This window comes from Anolis carolinensis, chromosome 6 (genome assembly GCF_035594765.1).
Source record: "Anolis carolinensis isolate JA03-04 chromosome 6, rAnoCar3.1.pri, whole genome shotgun sequence".
NCBI lineage: Eukaryota > Metazoa > Chordata > Lepidosauria > Squamata > Dactyloidae > Anolis > Anolis carolinensis.
The window spans coordinates 10,538,252-10,556,523 of NC_085846.1; the positions used below are offsets into that span (position 1 = coordinate 10,538,252).

At 40.9% G+C, this 18,272-nt stretch overlaps 2 protein-coding genes across 2 annotated transcripts in view; one reads left to right on the forward strand and one right to left on the reverse strand.

The window, feature by feature from the left end:
- The first annotated feature begins 2,720 nt into the window (after positions 1-2,720).
- ltb4r (leukotriene B4 receptor) lies at positions 2,721-11,677 on the forward strand. The gene is made up of 2 exons (XM_008115355.3): positions 2,721-4,042; positions 9,048-11,677. Exon 2 carries the CDS (start codon positions 9,081-9,083, stop codon positions 10,212-10,214), a length of 1,134 nt encoding a protein of 377 aa, XP_008113562.2. The 5' UTR covers positions 2,721-4,042; positions 9,048-9,080; the 3' UTR covers positions 10,215-11,677.
- Positions 11,678-13,136: 1,459 nt separating this feature from the next.
- The window catches only part of adcy4 (adenylate cyclase 4), a 53,817-nt gene continuing 48,681 nt past the window's right edge, over positions 13,137-18,272 (reverse strand). The window contains 3 exon segments of the mRNA XM_003223847.4: positions 13,137-14,391; positions 15,547-15,671; positions 17,262-17,376. Coding sequence (XP_003223895.2) covers positions 14,239-14,391; positions 15,547-15,671; positions 17,262-17,376 — 393 coding nt within the window. The 3' untranslated portion in view covers positions 13,137-14,238.

Genomic DNA, 18,272 nt, shown 5'->3' on the forward strand with positions numbered 1-18,272 from the left:
TGCCGGCTGAACTGCTGACTTGGAGGTTGGCAGTTCAAATCTGCGACATGGGGTGAGCTCCTGTCTGTCAGCTCTAGCTTCTCATGTGGGGACATGAGAAAAGCCCTACGCAAGATGATAACATATCTGGGGATCCCCTGTCCAATGTCTCTGAAGATGGTTGACTCTCTCACACCGGAAACTACTTGCAATATATTCTCAATTCACTTCTGACACTATTAAAAAAAAACCTGTCTCACAGTGATATAAATCACCAATATTCTTCAACACCAAAATTTAAACCATTTTACAATCATGATTAAAATCTACAACAGAATGGCTAACTCAAACCTCTGGGAACAGAAGCACTCTGTTATTCTGTGCTGAAGACAATGAGAAAGCAGGACAGACAATCTTGGGTGTTAGGAGATTACACCGTAAACTAGAAGAGGTTGGAAGGTTACAACTCCTGGTTTTAGGGGTGGAACTTTTGTAGAATTAATGCAGTTTGACACCGCTTTAACTGCCATGGCTCAATGCTGCAAAATCCTTAGAGTTGTAATTTTACAAGGTCTTTAGCCTTCTCAGTGAAAGAGTACCGGTGCCTCCCCAAACTACAGATCCCAAGATTCCATAGCATTGAGCCATGGCAGTTAAAGCAGTGTCCAATTCCATTAATTCAACAGATTTTTCTTTAGAAAACCATATTCCAGACAAATACCTCATATTGAAAGAAGCCCCAGGGCAAAGCATGCTTTTCTCTTTGCTTATCTAAGAGACTTTTTTTCCAAGGAATCATTCTTTCTTATCTATGATTACAGCAGTGACTCACTTAAGAATCTGCCATTAGACTAGGGCTGCCAAAAACAGTGCCTCTGAAGTCTGAAGCCCTATGAGTTTTTATCATGTCTGGAACATACACATAATCCTCGAATATTTTTAAAACCTTGAGAGGGTTATTCCGATGCCTTCGTGCTATTATAACATCCTGTCCCAGTACTTTACCCCAATACATACCATGCACTTGTTTGCCTTCCTTCTTTCCAAGTGCACATTCTTTATTTTTCCATCTGCACAGCTTTACTGTGCAAATGGAATGTGTCCAGAGGAGGGCAACTAAAATGATCAAGGGTCAATATCCACCAAACCCTTCTAGTGTTTTCTGTTGGTCATGGAAGTTTTGTGTGCCAAGTTTGGTTCAATTCCTTCATTGAGGGAGTTCAGAATGCTCTTTGATAGTAGGTGAATTATAAATCTCGGCAACTACAACTTCCAAGTGACAAAATCAATCCCACAAACCCACCAGTATTCAAATTTCGGCATATCAGGTATTCGTGCCAAATGTGGTCCAGATCCATAGTCGTTTGTGTTCACAGTGCTCTCTGGATGTAGGTGAACTACAACTCCAAAACACAATGTCAATACCCACCAAATCCTTCTAGTATTTTCTGTTGGTCATGAAAATTCTGAGTGCCAAGTTTGGTTCAATTCTATCATTGGTGGAGTTCAGAATGCTCTTTGATTGTAGGTGAACTATACATCCTAGCAACTACAACTCCCAAATGGCAAATCAATCCCCCCCCCCAACCCCACCAGTATTCAAATTTGGGTGTATCGGGTATTTGTGCCAAATTTGGTCCAGTGAATGAAAATACATCAGCATATCAGATATTTACATTAAGATTCATAACAGTAGCAAAATTACAGTTATGAAGTAGCAATTAAAATAATTGTATGGTTGGGGTCACCACAACATAAGGAACTGCATCAAGGGGTCACAGCATTAGGAAGGTTGAGAACCACTGCTCTATGGGATTGCAGTTTAACTCATGGGGATTGCAGTTTAACAAGGTCTTTAGCTTTCTCTGCCAAAGAGTGCTAGTGTGTCACCAAACTACAACTCTGTGATTCTATTACACTGGATTATGGCAGTTAAAGTGGCGTCAAACCACATTAATTCTAACGTATAGATATGCCCTAGGTTATGAGTCTATAAACTGCCAGCCACAATGCTGAAAATAACTCACTACTTTTGAGATAGCTCAGAGCTATAGCTTGAAGCAATTTTAAAACAATGCTCCGGATTCTGAATTCTGCTATATGAATGCCGGGGAATTTTCTCTAGCAATTAACAAGCCTAATGTATTTGTCTCTAAGATAGCAAACTGTTCTTTTATTATGGTTTCTGTAACCCAGACTGACTCAGCTATCCCTCTTGAAAGAGGAAATGAACCAGCCTTACTCTGGCTGTTTCTCTGGTCAGAGCTCTGATGCAACATCAAGGGATGCTGCAAAACCGTTGTGAGGCAAATGTATGTACACAATAACAATGGAGGGATTTCAAGGTTGGGTCACTCTAGGGACAACGTTTCATAATTTGTATTGCCTGAAGACCCGTGTAATGAAAAGAGGAATTAAATTCACACCGTTGAATAACTTGGGTGGCCTGAACAAGCAAAAATCTTTCACAGGTAGCATAAATAAGAGAAAGGAATCCTAGTACTAACAAGTACTAACAGTGACAATTAAATTATTGTCATGGGCCACTTCTCTGTAGGAGATAACACCAATAATTTGGATATCAACATAAGCAATTAATACATTATGCTATTGTAAACCTTAGCCAGAATTCTTTTGGACAGTTATGAACCTTGGGCACATCTACACTCTAGAATTAATTCAGTTTTACACCACTTTAACTGCTTCAGAATTATGGAATGGTAGTTTCTGACTTGTGACAACCCAGAAGCAAGCCTTATCACAAGGTTCTTTGGAGCAGATTGTGTGACTCTCCCATACACTCCATGGCTACATGGGGAATCAAACCTTTGCCTCCAGTGTCATAGTCCAAATAAAACATCACACTACATTATTTTATACTACACATGCAAATGTGAGGAGATCAATAGGTACTGCTTCAATGGGAAGGTAATGGCACTTTTTGTTCCTTGTGTGCATTGCAATTGTCTTCTGACCATGCAATGACCAAAAGTTCCCTTCAGAGCCCACTTTGAAAGCCCTATATTATGGCCATTTTGAGTTATTGTTGAGTGAAGGGATCAGTAATATCACATCCTACTATTTTTCCTTTGGCAGGATATGCCACATAGACATTGCCTGTATGGACACCTCAAGGAGGTGTCTGCTTATGCCCACCATGGTGTCTCCAGGTATAGGAAAATAGCAGGATGCATCAACTCATGGCTTACAAGGTGGGTTAGAGTGGGCAACCTCGACAAAAGTATCTACAGAGACTTAGCAATGTACGACACATACATCACAAGCCTGGGGGCCGGGCTGTGGCGCAGGCTGGTGAGCAGCCTGCTGCAATAAATCACTCTGACCATGAGGTCATGAGTTTGAGGCCAGCCTGTGGCGAGGTGAGCACCCGTCAATTAAAAAATAAAAAAATAGCCCCTGCTTGTTGCTGACCTAGCAATCCGAAAGATAGTTGCATCTATCAAGTAGGAAATAAGGTACCACTTATAAAGTGGGGAGGCAAATTTAACTAATTTACGACGTTGCAATGAGGAAATGCTGTCACAGTTGATGATGAAGCAGCTGCTCCTCCCTGTGACCAGAATCGAACATCCCCTCAGGAGAAGGTTAAATTACCTCTGTGTCTGTCTCTGTCTCGGTTCTATGCGTATATGGGCATTGAATGTTTGCCCTATGTGTATATAATGTGATCCGCTCTGAGTCCCCTTTGGGGTGAGAAGGAGGGAATATAAATACTGTAAATGATTAAATAAATAAATATATTTGCATCCCAACTACTTGCTAATACCATTTCTGTTAGTGCATTACTACTTTCTTACCACTGTTTACTCAATGCCTTACAAAGTTACAGTCACTTCCTCTTGGAGCTCAATGGAAGAGAGCAAAAGAGGGGGTGTTTCCTAATGCTGTTGTGAGAGTGCGAGAAGCAGCAGCCCACAAACCAAACCACTTCCACTCAACCAACTCCTCAAGGGGTGGTGCAAAACTAGGAACGGGATAAGTCTCAGGGTGCAGAAGGTTGGAGAACTAAGCACCAGGCAGACTATTTTGGAAGACCAGAAAGGTAAGCAAGTGAGTGGATATCTCCACAGTTTCAAGATGATATTTGGGGTGGCAAGTTGAGTTTCTGACAGATGGGACCACAAAGAGAGTGGAAAGGAGAAGTGAAACCAAAGAGAGCTTAGCAAAGAACCTAGCAAAGATTCCCTGTGCCAAGAGTCCAGTCTAGAAGATGTGATGGGATAACAAAGGAGAAATAGTCTTCTGAGCACATTATCATTTTGTTGCTGCTGCCCAAGTTAACCTTATGAATGAGAGATGCCCAACATCCCTGCTCTGGTCTTGCAAATTCAGGCATGTGGATTCCATGGTTAAGTTCATATCCTGGAATGGGGTCTTCATCTTTTCCTAATGCATTCACATTATCATCTTATCTAGGGAGTCATGTCTTCTCATGATATGGCTAAAGTATGCAGTCTGAGTTTAGTCATCTTGGCTTCCAGGATGAGTTCTGGTTCAGTTTCCTTTAGGACCCATTCATTTGTCTTTTTAACAGTCCATGGTTTCTGCAGAATTCTTCTCCAGCACCACAGGTCAAATGAGTTGACTCTCTTCCTATCTATTTTAGTTTTTGTTTTGTTTTTTCGTGTCAGGAGCAACCGGGGTTGCTTCTGGAGTGAGAGAATTGGCCGTCTGCAAGGACGTTGCCCAGGGGACGCCCGGATGTTTTGATGTTTTTACCATCCTTGTGGGAGGCTTCTCTCATGTCCCCGCATGGAGCTGGAGCTGATAGAGGGAGCTCATCCACACTCTCCCCAGGTGGGATTCGAATCTGGCAGCTTTCAGGTCAGCAACCCAACCTTCAAGTCACTTAGTCCACTATGCCATCTGGGGACTCCATCTATTTTAGTCACTGTCCTACTTTCATAAACATATGAAGATACGGGGAAGACAATGGCATGGGCAATCCTAACTTGAGTATTCAATTATAGATCTTTGCATGTCAGGATCTTGATCCATCATAGTTTTTCCTTCAAAGTTCTTGTCTTCCAATTTCTTGACTCTCATCTCCATCTGATTAATGACTGAGCCAGAGAAACAAAAATCTATTTCAATGCCTTCATCGTCAGCTTTAGAGTCATTGTTTTCTTACTGTTCAGCTGTAAACATGCCTTTGCATTTTCTGTTTGTAGCCACTTCTATCTATCTTTCCAGGTCTGTCATTAGTCTACTAGTTCCCCTTGAGGTGAGATAGAGCGCGATAAAATATAGTTAATAAAGTAAATATTAATTATACAAGTGAATCATTTGGAAAAGGAATTTGTCTTTTTTCTCCAGCTTGTCCATGTCTTACAATCATAAAAGAAGTCTTGATTCCAATTAACCATGATGCATTATGTAAGAATAACCTGTGCTATGCCATTCTGACAACTTCGGCAGTGGAAGCATGATCAATGCAAACCTTATATTCTTTTCTGGCTTCATCTTCTGAATCTGTTCTGATTTGTATGCAACTTGGGTACCAGGTCTTTAAGTCTGTAGTGACAGAAGGAGATAATCTATCCCTTAGTAAGCCTAAGGTTTCAATTATCTAGCTATCTAGAAGAGATGTCCAAGTACCTTGTTATGTGTCTTCAAGTTATTTCCAACATGGCAGCCCTAAAGCAAACCTATTATTGCAGTTTATGAGTCTGAGGGTATGTGGCTCATCAAACTTTTCAATGGATGAGTGGGAAATCAAACCTTGCTCTCCAGAGTCATAGTCCAATGCTCAAACCCAAACTACAAATCCCAGGATCACTGCCAAAGGGGCTATGACTTTTAAAGATGTGTAATCACTGACTAGGGCAGATACATTCAATATAATCATTATCTCTATAAGTTCAAACATAGTAGTTTTTTTATTCTGCAGTGGCAATAACACTGCATATGTCATTGCTACTGCAGAATCACTTTTGAAAAAGTCTTACTAACTTATATTGGAACATGGAGCCAATAAATATGTAGACTGGATGTAACAGTATTATTCACAGCTGAGCAGTTAGTCTTATCTTCCAATGTCTTAATTTCAAACTTAATGGAAAGTCTTCTGGGACCTGAGGGCAGGTCCCAAAACTCAACTTGCTTCAATTTCAGTTTGAATAACTAAGCTTGGTGGTTAATGTGGGCAGAAGCTGCTTTGAAGGTCTGGTTACATGGGGAAACACAGGAAATGCATCCATTTGCCCACACTTTCTTTAGAGGGCCACAGATGTACTAAGAACTTTAGAACATGATGCACCCTTAACATCAAAAAATCTGGGTGACCCAAATAATGCCCCTTCTCCGCAAGTCGTGCAAAGCATTTGACTAATGAAGCTGAGAAGATAGAATTTAGAAGCAGGAGAAAAGGCTGAAATCACAGGCACCAGCATGTCCCCTTTGACAACCTTCCTCAGCTGGTGTCCTTAACTTTTCCTGTGGCCAACTTCAGCCTTATCTGGTGAATTTTATGGATGTTGTAGAAAAGTTGAATTCTAGGCATTACCCAAAAGTCAAACTAGATGTGCCACAGTAATGCTACGTGATGTTTCCTCTAGGATGTGCCTCCAACCATTTGTGGAAAAGGAAAGGGCTGCATAAACCTTTCCTTGTAGGATATCCAAGCAATACCAGTGCTTCTCCAGCAACTTTTCCCATGTAAGAAATAAGGTTGTGTGCCTTCAAACCATTTTTGATTTATGGTGACTCTAAACCAGATCTGTCACAAAACATTCTTGGCAAAATCTCTTCAGAGGAGGTTTGCCTTTGCCTTCCTTTGAGGCTGAGAAAGTATGACTTCTATGAGGAAGGCTTTGACTGTGGATTCCTGCATTTCAGGGGGTTGACTGGATGGCCCTTCCCACTCTGTGACTTGTCCGAGGTCACTTGCATGCTTCCTGAAGAAGAATTTGAACCCCAGAAATCCTAGTCCAACTGTCAACCAATGACACCATGTTGGTCCTATTGGTTGAAAAAGTAAGGAAAGATCCTGACCTCATCTCTGAACAGACACAGTTCATCTCAAATAGATATGTGCATGTCCTTATGCAGAACTCACATCTCTAGGCACTGCCCTTGTTTCCCCATCATTAAACAATTGCCCCACCATTTCTCTGAGAGCTGAAAGGAAATTGCTTCATATGCTTAAAGAACTAGAAGTCTTTGTGCCTTTAGACCAAGTCAGCATCAAGCATCACTTCTGTTTCAATGGGACAACCTCTGTTGCAATTTGACTGGCAGTGACAGGGAAATTCTTTACCCTTTTTGACAGGCCTCCTGATTTTTAGGACTACAACTCCCATCAGTCCAACCAGCATGGTCAAGGATGATCGTATTGTAGTACAAAGCATCTGGATAGTGCCAGGTTGTGATTGGGTGGAGGTTAGGTTTGCAATAGGCATTCACATTTTCTTGAATTTGAAATCTAATACAGTAGAGTCTCACTTATCCAACACTCGCTTATCCAACGTTCTGGATTATCCAACGCATTTTTGTAGTCAATGTTTTCAATACATCGTGATATTTTGGTGCTAAATTCGTATAGTAATTAATACATAGCATTACTGCATATTGAACTACTTTTTCTTTCAAATTTGTTGTATAACATGATGTTTTGGTGCTTAATTTGTAAAATCATAACCTAATTTGATGTTTAATAGGCTTTTCCTTAATCCCTCCTTATTATCCAACGTATTCGCTTATCCAACATTCTGCTGGCCCGTTTATGTTGGATAAGTGAGACTCTACTGTATCACATCTGAGAATGAATCTGATATTCTTAAAGCTTGTCCTCTAATGGCAAGTCTCCATGAGCAAGAAAAGCCCGACTTACCCCAAATACACTCCTGGCTGTTCTCATGACATTTGACTACTTTGTGTGGCTGTCACAGATTTTCCAGAGTTAAAACAGCTTTTCCTCTTCAGGCATAAAAGGATGAGGTCTTGATCCAGCTGGACAATGTAGACATCAACGTGGCACCACAGAGTGTTTAGTCTGGAACATTTATGCTCTGAACTGGCTGCAAACGTATTGGTTTGTGTAAGCTCAACCCTAAGTTAAATGCATTATACACACATACACACCCCTTAGTGATTTGTTTTGTAAACTTTATGCTACCTATTCATCTAGAATTATTTTGAGAGCGTTATCACGATGTACTTTATATTACACTAGCTGTGCCCAGCGTTGCTGTGGCAAAGTGGTGGTGGTATTGGTTAAAAATTGTTGTGTAATTTTTATTTGATGTTATTTGTATTTTTAAATTAATTTTATTGTAAGTTATATTTTTATTTATTATATTTTATTTTTTTCTTGTATTATTTTTAGTTATTTTCTGTTATTATAGTATTTTATTGTATTAATCTTTTAGTGTTTTTAATTATTTTTAGTGTTTTTATTATTTTTTATTGGGTTGCTAGGAGACCAAATTGGAGGAGCTTAGCCTTCTAACTGGCAGCAATTGGATAAAAGCAATTATTCCTCTCCCTCTAATTAGGACTTTATTTTTCTATTCTTTTTGTTGTATTAACCTAGAGGCGTGGATGATGGGTTGTGTTGTCAAATTTCAAGATTGGGGGGCCTGTAGTTTTGTTGTTTTGTGGGTCGCCGTGATGCCATCACTCTTTTATATATATAGATTGAGGTTGCCTTTGTAAAGGGCTGATGTTCATTACACTGTTCCCAAACTGTAACCAAGTGGAAAGGGAAGAACGTAGGTCAGAATCTGGTTGGTGTCTTACACAACTGGGTCTTTTTTTTGTCCAATAGTTGTGTTCTGCGATCTAGTTCAGGATCACAGAAGCCGAGTTGTACATCTGATTCTGTTTTGCATATGGCTCCACATTCAGATGTCTATTTAATTGCACATTTGATGCAGTATGGGGTTGTATAGTCAACTGTGTCGCTGAATTCACTTGCACATTTGCTTTTACACAACGTTGCCTTCAACGCAAGGGTCTCAGAGCACAATTACACTATGCAAATACACGTAGGGTCCTAGTCATGACATTCTATTGACATCTCTCTCGCTTTTCTCTTCCCCACACAGTTCCTCTGTCACCAAGCAACATTCAATTGGACCATGAATATTTCTAATAATACAGCCCAGAATAAAACCAGTTTGATGGGTCCTCTCCCAGGAGCAACCGTCGGCCAGGTTGTCCTCTCACTCGCCTTCATCCTGGGTCTCCCTGGCAACACCTTCGTTGTGTGGAGTGCAGGTTGCCTTGTCCACAAGCGCACCGTCACCTGCCTTCTCATCCTCCACTTGGCCATAGCTGACTTGATTGTACTCCTCACGGCACCTATCTTCCTGCGTTTTCTAAGTGTTGGCCAATGGGAAATGGGTGAAGTCATCTGCCAGGCTTGCTATTACATCTGCGGAGTTAGCATGTACGCCAGTGTTTCCCTCATTGCTCTCATGAGCCTTGACCGCTGCTTGGCTATCTCCTGGCCATTTGTCTCCCAGAAGATCCGCACAAGAAGTACCATACGCATTTTGGTTTTTGCTATCTGGGTGGCTGGCTTTTTCTTGGCCATCCCTGTGCTCATCTACCGAAGGGAGAAAATTATAGGTGGACGGCTCTACTGTCAACTCAGCTACCCTCCACCTGGATCCAAGCGCTTGGTTTTCCACAATCTCTTTGAAACCATCACTGGGTTTGTTCTGCCTTTCATTGCCATAATCTACAGCTACGGGACCATAAGCCGACGGCTGAAGGAGACACGGTTCCGCCGGAAGCGACGGACAAACCACCTCATCAGTCTCATTGTGATAGCTTTTGCTCTTTTTTGGCTCCCGTACCATGTGGTTAACCTTTTGGATGTGGTGGGTATATGGAGCAATTCCGAGGTGGTGAAAAAAGCAGGAATGATAGGTAGACCTACATTGATTGCCTTAGCCTTCTTTAGCAGTAGCGTCAACCCCATCCTTTATGCTTTCAGCGGTGGCTCCTTTATCCGGTCAGCTGGCTTTGGCTTCATGGCCAAGCTCTTTGAAGGGACAGCCTCAGAAATGTCCAGCAGCAGGCATGGCACCATGCAAGGAAATCAACACATTGGAAATTCTAAGATCAAACACTTAAATCAGGAGAATCCTGAATTTCTGACTATGTCTACTAACCCAACAACTGGTGGATCATGTCAAGAAGGTGGGGATGCTTCCAAGCCCCTCCAGTCACCTTACAAACCCACTGAAGAGCAATGTGAGCTTTGAACTCTCACAATGGTTTCTGTATGGTGAAATGCTAGCTCTCTCTCGCCATATATCCTCTTTACATCAATATTATGTGAGAAAGGCCAGTTCCGTTTTCTCAACAAGCCCTGAAGTACCATTTCATTCAAAAGAAAGGGTTCCTTCCAATAAAGAAGAGTTCGCTGAGCATGAACAGTAGCTTCCACTGCCAAGTGTTCAAATCTTAGAGCAGCAATTCTGTGTCATATTTTCTAAACCAAAGCTTGCAAACTAGTCCATGAACATTGGTGGTTCAGTCCTAGAATTCTAGCCTGAGACATGAGAGGCTTGGATTCAATTCCTCATCAATGCAACCGTGTGTGTGTGTGTGTGTGTGTGTGTGTGTGTATTGTGTGCATATGGGAGAGTTGGACTGGACTGGGCCTTATGGTATCTTCCAACTCTATGATTCTATGATTTTAAATTGATCTTTTGGAACTACAGTTGCAGGATCAGGTTACCATGCTTTTTGAGGATTTTGAAGTGATAGTCACCCGTTCTATTATTTCCCTTCATTCCTTTCTAAAATTCACCCACAAGCTCTGACTTAACTGGAGTGTTTAGATATCTTTTGCTGTTTCATTTTAGTTTTTAAACACCACTTTGGGCCCCAATCCTGGGAGAAAAGTGTTAAAAAGAAATAATAATCTCTTATTCTAGAAGAAAACAAACTGTATTTTTGGATAAGGCAAAGAGAAGATAAGAGCATCCACCTACCATCCACCCTCACACACCTTCATTTCCTTTCAGCTCTTTCCTTTTTATTCATTTTTTGGATCTGTTTTATTCTCCAGAAGTTTTTAATATTAATGGCTATTGATAACATACACAGTTATAAAAAGAAGCCTGGAAGGTTATCTGGAGGAGAGAAGTTAGTGAGCATTTGTGGGAGACAGTAAAGACTGACAAAGAAAAAATGTGTTATCTCCATTCTCTTCCATCCCTTCTCATTTCAACGTACTTTGCTCAAAAGATACATATAGAGATGACTTCACCACTAGGTAATGTGAGATAGTCACTTTAGGCTGCAGGTATTTGAAGGTGGAATCAAGGTATTTGGGAAGAAAGTTGTGTGAAGGTTTCGCTGTTGGTACAGTTGGCTTCAGAAAGAGGATATCATTTTGTTCCTTAGCCAACAAAGTGCCTTGGGTTTGCCCAAAGTGTTTAGCAATGGGAAAAGGATAATTGGAACCTTAGATCCAAATTCAGCTATTGGCCTTACCTGAGTAAAACTTACTGATTCAATGCTGATGTAAATTTCATTGCTTTGGTGGGTCTGCTCCAGTTGAGAGCAACCATTGGAATCTTCAGAAATCCATTCTATCAAACTTAGATGATAAAAATAATCTAGAGTGCTTTTTATCAATGTTATTTACTTTGTATTTTAATAGAAAAATAAATACATTATTTACATGTCACCAATAATAAAAACATGCATGTTACAAGAGACACTGAAAATGTGTGTTGATTATAGTGTGTGTAAGAGACTCTGGATGTATCCTGACCATTGGAATTTGGTGACTTCATAGACAGCAGAGTAATGAAACTGCTCTGAGTTTTGGTCTGAATTTTAAATATGCTGGGCCTATTTGGAGAATTGGGCTCTGTATCCTTGGATAATTCCGGTCCCTTCCACACAACTACAGTATATAAAATCCACATCGAAGTGGACTGTATGACAGTGTGGATTCAGATAATCCAGTTCAAAGACGATGTTGTGGATTATCTGCCTTGATATTCTGGGTTATATGGCTGTGTGGAAGGGCCCTCCTTTAACATTCAGACTAAAACTCATAGTGGATTTGCCATCGTACTGATATGGAAATGGTAACTATTCCTGAAGGACTTTACTGTATGGTCCCACTGTGGAATTCACTGCATTTGGAGACATCTTCTCACTTGAACTGAGATTGGAGAAATTTTTCAGTATATATTACCTGTGTTCTTGGTTCTTTGAGTAGCTGAACAGAAGCAACCATAAACAAGAAACAAGTTTCAATAAGTTTTGAGGAACCTCAAGAACTGTATTGGCTATATTGTTGTGTGCCTTCAAGTTGTTTCTAAACCCATCCCAGGTCTTCTGAGTGTCCTACTCACAATACACAAACCATTACACCACACTGGATCTTTAGCCTGCCTTGTACCCTCTACTCAATTATTTATTTATGATATCTGCAACCTGTTTCACAATTCGAACTTTTCTGGATAATAGGTGCTACCTTCAGTGGATAATGAAAGACATTGTCTTCTTAGCTGTGTTGAAGTAAAATTCATAAATTACTGGTACCCATTCACGCTGCACCGTTATAGCATTATGATCCATTTTAAGTACCACCTTTCCATCCTAGTGAATAATGGGATTGCCAGTCCAGGGAGAAGTATTTAGGATCCTCAGCCACTGAACTCCAAACTACAGCTTCCAGGTCCGAGAGGATGCAAGCAAGGCAGTGCCTCTCTCAGCCTCAGAAGACAGCTAGGACAATCCCTCTCTGAACAAATCAAAGAACTGAGACCACAACTAACGTACATAGGTTAGGTTTCTCTGAGCAAATCTTGCCTACGAAAACTTATGATAAGTTCATCTTTGGTTTGCCATAGGTTGGAAACCACTTAAAGGTACACAACAACAAGAGCAACAAATTGATTCATAACTCTCTGGTTTCTCTGTTGCCTACCACTGAGGAAATAAGCACCGACTTAATGGGATCTCCAGGTTTTTACTGAGCTGCACAATTCCTACCATTCTTTTCTGCACTAAATGGGCAATAGAAACGATAGGAAGGATGAAATATTCACATCGCAAGCATCGCTGTGTCTGAAAAGCAAATGCTGGCAGTTTCCCAAGTATCGATGAAGTCAGAGCAAAGTCAAACCAAAACCACCAGAATAAACACATGCAACATATTATTATCTACAAATAAAATAGGTAAAACCATTTAATCCTTCACAAAATTATATACACCAGCTGTAGTTTCTGTAGATCCAGCTTGGCTCCTTTTCTTTCTCCTCCTGTCAAGCAAAGGCGGGGGGAGATCTCAATTCGATGACTGATTTTGGTAATGAATCCCATCTTTTGCCTCCTCACATAGAAATATTTGGTCCTGGGTATGTTGTGCTAGAATCAGTAAAGTATATCCAGCTGTTTCAGCATTACAGAAAATGTGTTGTCGAAGGCTTTCATGCCTGCAATCACTGGGTTGCTGTGAGTTTTCCGGGCTGTATGGCCACGTCCCAGAAGCATTCTCTCCTGACATTTCACCTGCATCTATGGCAGGCATCCTCAGAGATTGTGAGGCATCCTTTGAGGATGCCTGCCATAGATGTGGGTGGAACATCAGGAGAGAATGCTTCTGGAACATGGCCATACAGCCCGGAAAACTCACAGCAATACATTACAGAAAACGTAATTGGGAATTTATTCTGCATAAAATTCATACATAATTGATTTGCACAGAAAATAGCTTTTTGTGCAGGAATAAATATTTTTGTGTTCAAGTATTATTTTCCATGAAGAAAATGCTTTATCCTGCACAGAAAATGCTGCTTTCTGTTCAGAATAAAATCTGAAGACACCTTTCAGTCTAGGATTCTTCTCGTTTGTTTCTCCTCACTCGGAAAAAAGTTTTTCAGGCATTTTTTTATATTTACAAATATTATTTTCAAACCTATTCTTGTAACAGGGAAAAAAAACATGGAGGCACACTGGCCAAGGCTTCCACTGGTGGTAAGGTTGTCCTCAGAAGAGGCAATTTCTTCTTTAGTTCCACTGTCACTTATGTTAGGTATGAAATGCATCTTGACATGTCTTCATTGCCTCCTTGCATTTCATAATGATAGTGACCGCAAACCAAGTATGGAATACAAAGGCTTTCATGAAATCGCAGGCGAGAGAGGTCATTCAAGTCCTGTGCTGCCCTCAAGTGCCATGAGGAAGGGCTGCAGTCATTCACAAGACATTTCTAGCCCACAAGAGTTTGGTGCAGGCCACAGTTTCACTCAATGGGAGTCAGCTCAGCATTGGCCCTTGAGATCCAGGTCGAGCCATGTCTGTATTCACAAAGTATGTCCGCAGTTGACCTTTGCCCTTCACCTTGATAACGCCACGCAAACAGCAAGCGTATCCCAGGGTCTCCAAAGATTTGGCTGTTTCTTCTGTGACCTATGAGAACAAAAAGGGAGACCATAGAAGTGAATGGGATGCTAGAGAAAGACAGAGTAATCCAGCCAAATCTTGGTTCCTCTTAGAAACTTGACACAGAAGAGCCCTTTTGGATCCAGCTTAAAACAATCTAGAGTAGTCCATTTTATCCAGCTGTTGTCAGTCCTATAACTTTGGGAATTATGCATGCGAGTCAGTCAATGGTTAGGCCTCATCTACACTTCCATATAAAATCAAGATTATCTGATTTGAACTGGATTATATTAATCTAAGGTAAAAGTAAAGGTTTCCCCTGGCGTTAAGTCCAGTCGTGTCCGACTCTAGGGGTTGGTGCTCATCTCCATTTCTAAGCCAAAGAGCCGGCGTTGTCCGTAGACCCCTCCAAGATCATGTGGCCGGCGTGACTGCATGGAGCATGGAGCGGTACCTATTGATCTACTCACATTGGCATGTTTTCGAACTGCTAGGTTGGCAGGAGCTGGAGCTAAAAGCAGCCGCTCACGCCGCTCCCGGGGTTTGAACCTGGGACCTTTCGGTCTCCAGCTCAGTGCTTTAATGCACTTCGCCACCAGGGCTCCTATTATATTAATCTACATTGCTTTATAATCCAGTTTAAAGCAGATGATCTGAATTTTGTATGGCCGTGTAGATGGGGCGTTAGTTTGCCCCTTCCAGTGGTTCTGACTATTATTTATTTACAGCATTTATATTCCGCCCTTCTCACCCCGAAGAGGACTCAGGGAGGATCACATTGCACACATAAAGGCAAACATTCAATGCCATGACATAGAACAGAGACAGAGACAAGACGCAGGCACCGGGCTGGCCTCGAACTCATGACCTCTTGGTCACAGTGATTTGTTGATTTGTTGCAGCTGGCTTGTTTTCCAGCCTGTGCCACAGCCCGGTCCTACATTTTGCTATCACCCTTTGAAATGAAAGTATCAGATGATTAAGTTATGTGACATCGCAAAGATGTAAAAATTAAAGGGAAATCTAATTAAAGAGTTTTAATGAAAATTGGGAAGTTGCAATAGTTTTCTCAAGGGAATATTGGTGAAGAATATTGGGGCTTGCCGTACAGGAAAAGTACAATCAAAGCACCAACAGTAACTAAGCCACTCAGTTCCCAAATGCTTGTTTTAAAGACCTTACCTGAATCTTCCCCAGCACACCTGTGCTCTCCATCCGGCTGGCCACGTTCACCGTATTCCCCCAAATATCATACTGGGGTTTCTGAGCTCCAATCACTCCAGCTACAACTGGCCCATGATTCATGCCTGGGGGAAAATACCATAGAGATAGAGCACAGCTGTGTGTTATACAGCTATATGGTCAAAATATATTTATTTTTAATGGGCTACTATTCAAACCAAACAAATGGTAAGTCAAATAAATAAAACTTCAATAAAGATTATATATTTTTAAAAAGTTCTACCCAAAAATACCAATCTGTTTCACCTTCTCCTCCACTGATAAGTTCACAGATGAACTCACAGAGACCTACACCGATGAATCAGACAAAGCTATCAGTTTGAGTCCTACAACCATGCTTCAGGAGGCCTAAAGACTAGCATATTATTAGACCTCAAGATTGCTGAGTGAACGGTACATGGAAAGATAACTGTGAAAAGTCAAAAGAAACAATTGCTTGGTTTCTGACCATACATTAAGGCTACCAGATTGACTATGGGGCTGCTTAATCAGGTGGAACTAGAGCAGGCTTTCACAATCATCCAACCAAACCCACCTCTGAGCTCCTGAACTCCTACTCTCCTCTCTCCCATGGATTCTGGTGTCTGGAGGAGAGCCCAACTGTGTTCCTCTAGCACAGTGCTTCTCAACCTGTGGGTCTCCAGATGTTTTGGCCTTCAACTCCCAGAAATCTAAACAGCTGGTAAATTGGCTGGGATTTCTGGAAGCTGTAGGCCAAAACACCTGGGGAACCACAGATTGGGAACCACTGCTCTAGCAGAATACCGTGCAGGAGATTTTAGAGCAGTGGCTCCCAACCTTTGGTCCTCCAGGCGTTTTGGACTTCAACTCTCAGAAATCTCAGCCAGTTTACCAGCTGTTAGGAATTGTGGGAGCTGAAGTCCAAAACATCTGGAAAACCAAAGGTTGGGAACCACTGCTTTAGAGGCTCCAAGAAGCTGGAACCTTCAGGATCACTGCTTGAAGGTGATGGGGCTTAAGTACATTTATCAACCTTCTGGATTCAGTGATGGCTCTTCTCAGTCTAATTTGTGATCTTCATGAAGGAGTGACCTATGGTCCGCATCCAGCTACAGGAACAGAGCTGGACCTTTCTCTGCAAAGCCCTTTCATTTATTTATTGGAGCATTCATACCCCCATCCTCCAGCCAAAAATAAGTTCCAGTGTGGTTTTGAGGGAGTGTTTTCCATTTAATTGGGGAAAGGCCATTGCTGGATAGTTCCAGGAGCAGAAAATGGTTTATTTAAAGGGACATTAAGGGGGTCTATATGGCTACTGTATGTGTGTACCTTCATGTAGCTCGTGTATTGCCCTTTGCGTACTCAACATTAGATGTCGATTAATCATATCTTATTTTTTTTAAAAAAAACTGCTTGAAATACATGTGAAGCCAAGAACCAGGGAAATACCATACATGGTTAACTTCTATTACAAATGTAAAAGGTCAGCATTTTTTCAGAGCTCAGTATCAGCCTAAAATATGTTTGGACTGATGCCAGTAACACCCCAAAAGTGCTCCATTTCCTCCTGCTTCCCTCCCTCAAAAATAGAATCTTATCTATTTGCATTGCATTGTGAGGAAGGATGCAAAGACCCACATGAAAGATGAGATTTGTATCTTTTCATGGCTCACTTTCGGTTCACCCACACTCACCCACACGAAGCTTGAAACTGTTGAAAGAGTGCTTGTTGATGATGTCCAGCTTAGCCACCAAAGCCATGGCAAACTCCACCATAGTTCCCAGGTGGGTGTAGCTCCGATCCACATTCTGCAAAGACCACCCACAAATACATGAATTAGTTATTTTCCTATCAACAGATCACAAAAATAAGCTACACAGAGATACTGGGAGATCTCTAGAAAAAAAAAATATGATGACATGAGTGCTGATATAGAAAAATGTGTGGGTAACAATAATTAGAATAATGACCAAATAATGTCATGAATTAATACTGCTGCAAAGATCAGATCTAAGCCCACACATGTAGATCCCAACTATCTAGATATGAATATGGTCATAATTAGTCATGACTTTTTGAAGATTCAGAACTCCTAAGAGCTGCAAAAAGTTAGTTCTTTCCAAAATGTTAACTATTGTTGGAAATCAAATGCATCTGAGGCCTTCTGAGCCATTTTCGATGGTAATCCATTCTTTCCATATTACATAAACAGAAAACTGCAGCTTACATTATTAGATGCCTATCTGTATTTTATGTGTTTTTAGGAATGCCTGATGTAATTTAATAACTTTTTAATTGATTCACAATGTATTGTACAATTTTATATATGTGTTTTATTGTAAGCCGCCCTGAGTCCCCTATTGGGTGAGAAGGGCGAGATATAAATATTGTAATAATAAATAAATAAATAAAATAAGATATACATTCCTATGGGGTGAATCTTCAGTGCAGAATTAGTGCAGCTTGATATCAGTTTAATGATATGGATTCATGGGATTTGTAGCTTGGTGAGGTACCAGCAATCTGAGGCAACTCCAAGGAATTCACAGCATTGACTCATGGCAGTTAACGTTGTATCAAACTGTATTAATTCTATAGTGTACTCCAATTAATGGATATCAGTCTAAACCATCAGATAAGACAGGTGTGGGGGACTATAATTCACTGCTTGTGGTGATATGAAAATAATCAAACAAACTCAATA

Excerpts from the sequence above, each read along its gene's own strand:
- ltb4r (XM_008115355.3), top strand. The coding sequence starts at position 9,081 with ATGAATATTTCTAATAATACAGCCCAGAATAAAACCAGTTTGATGGGT.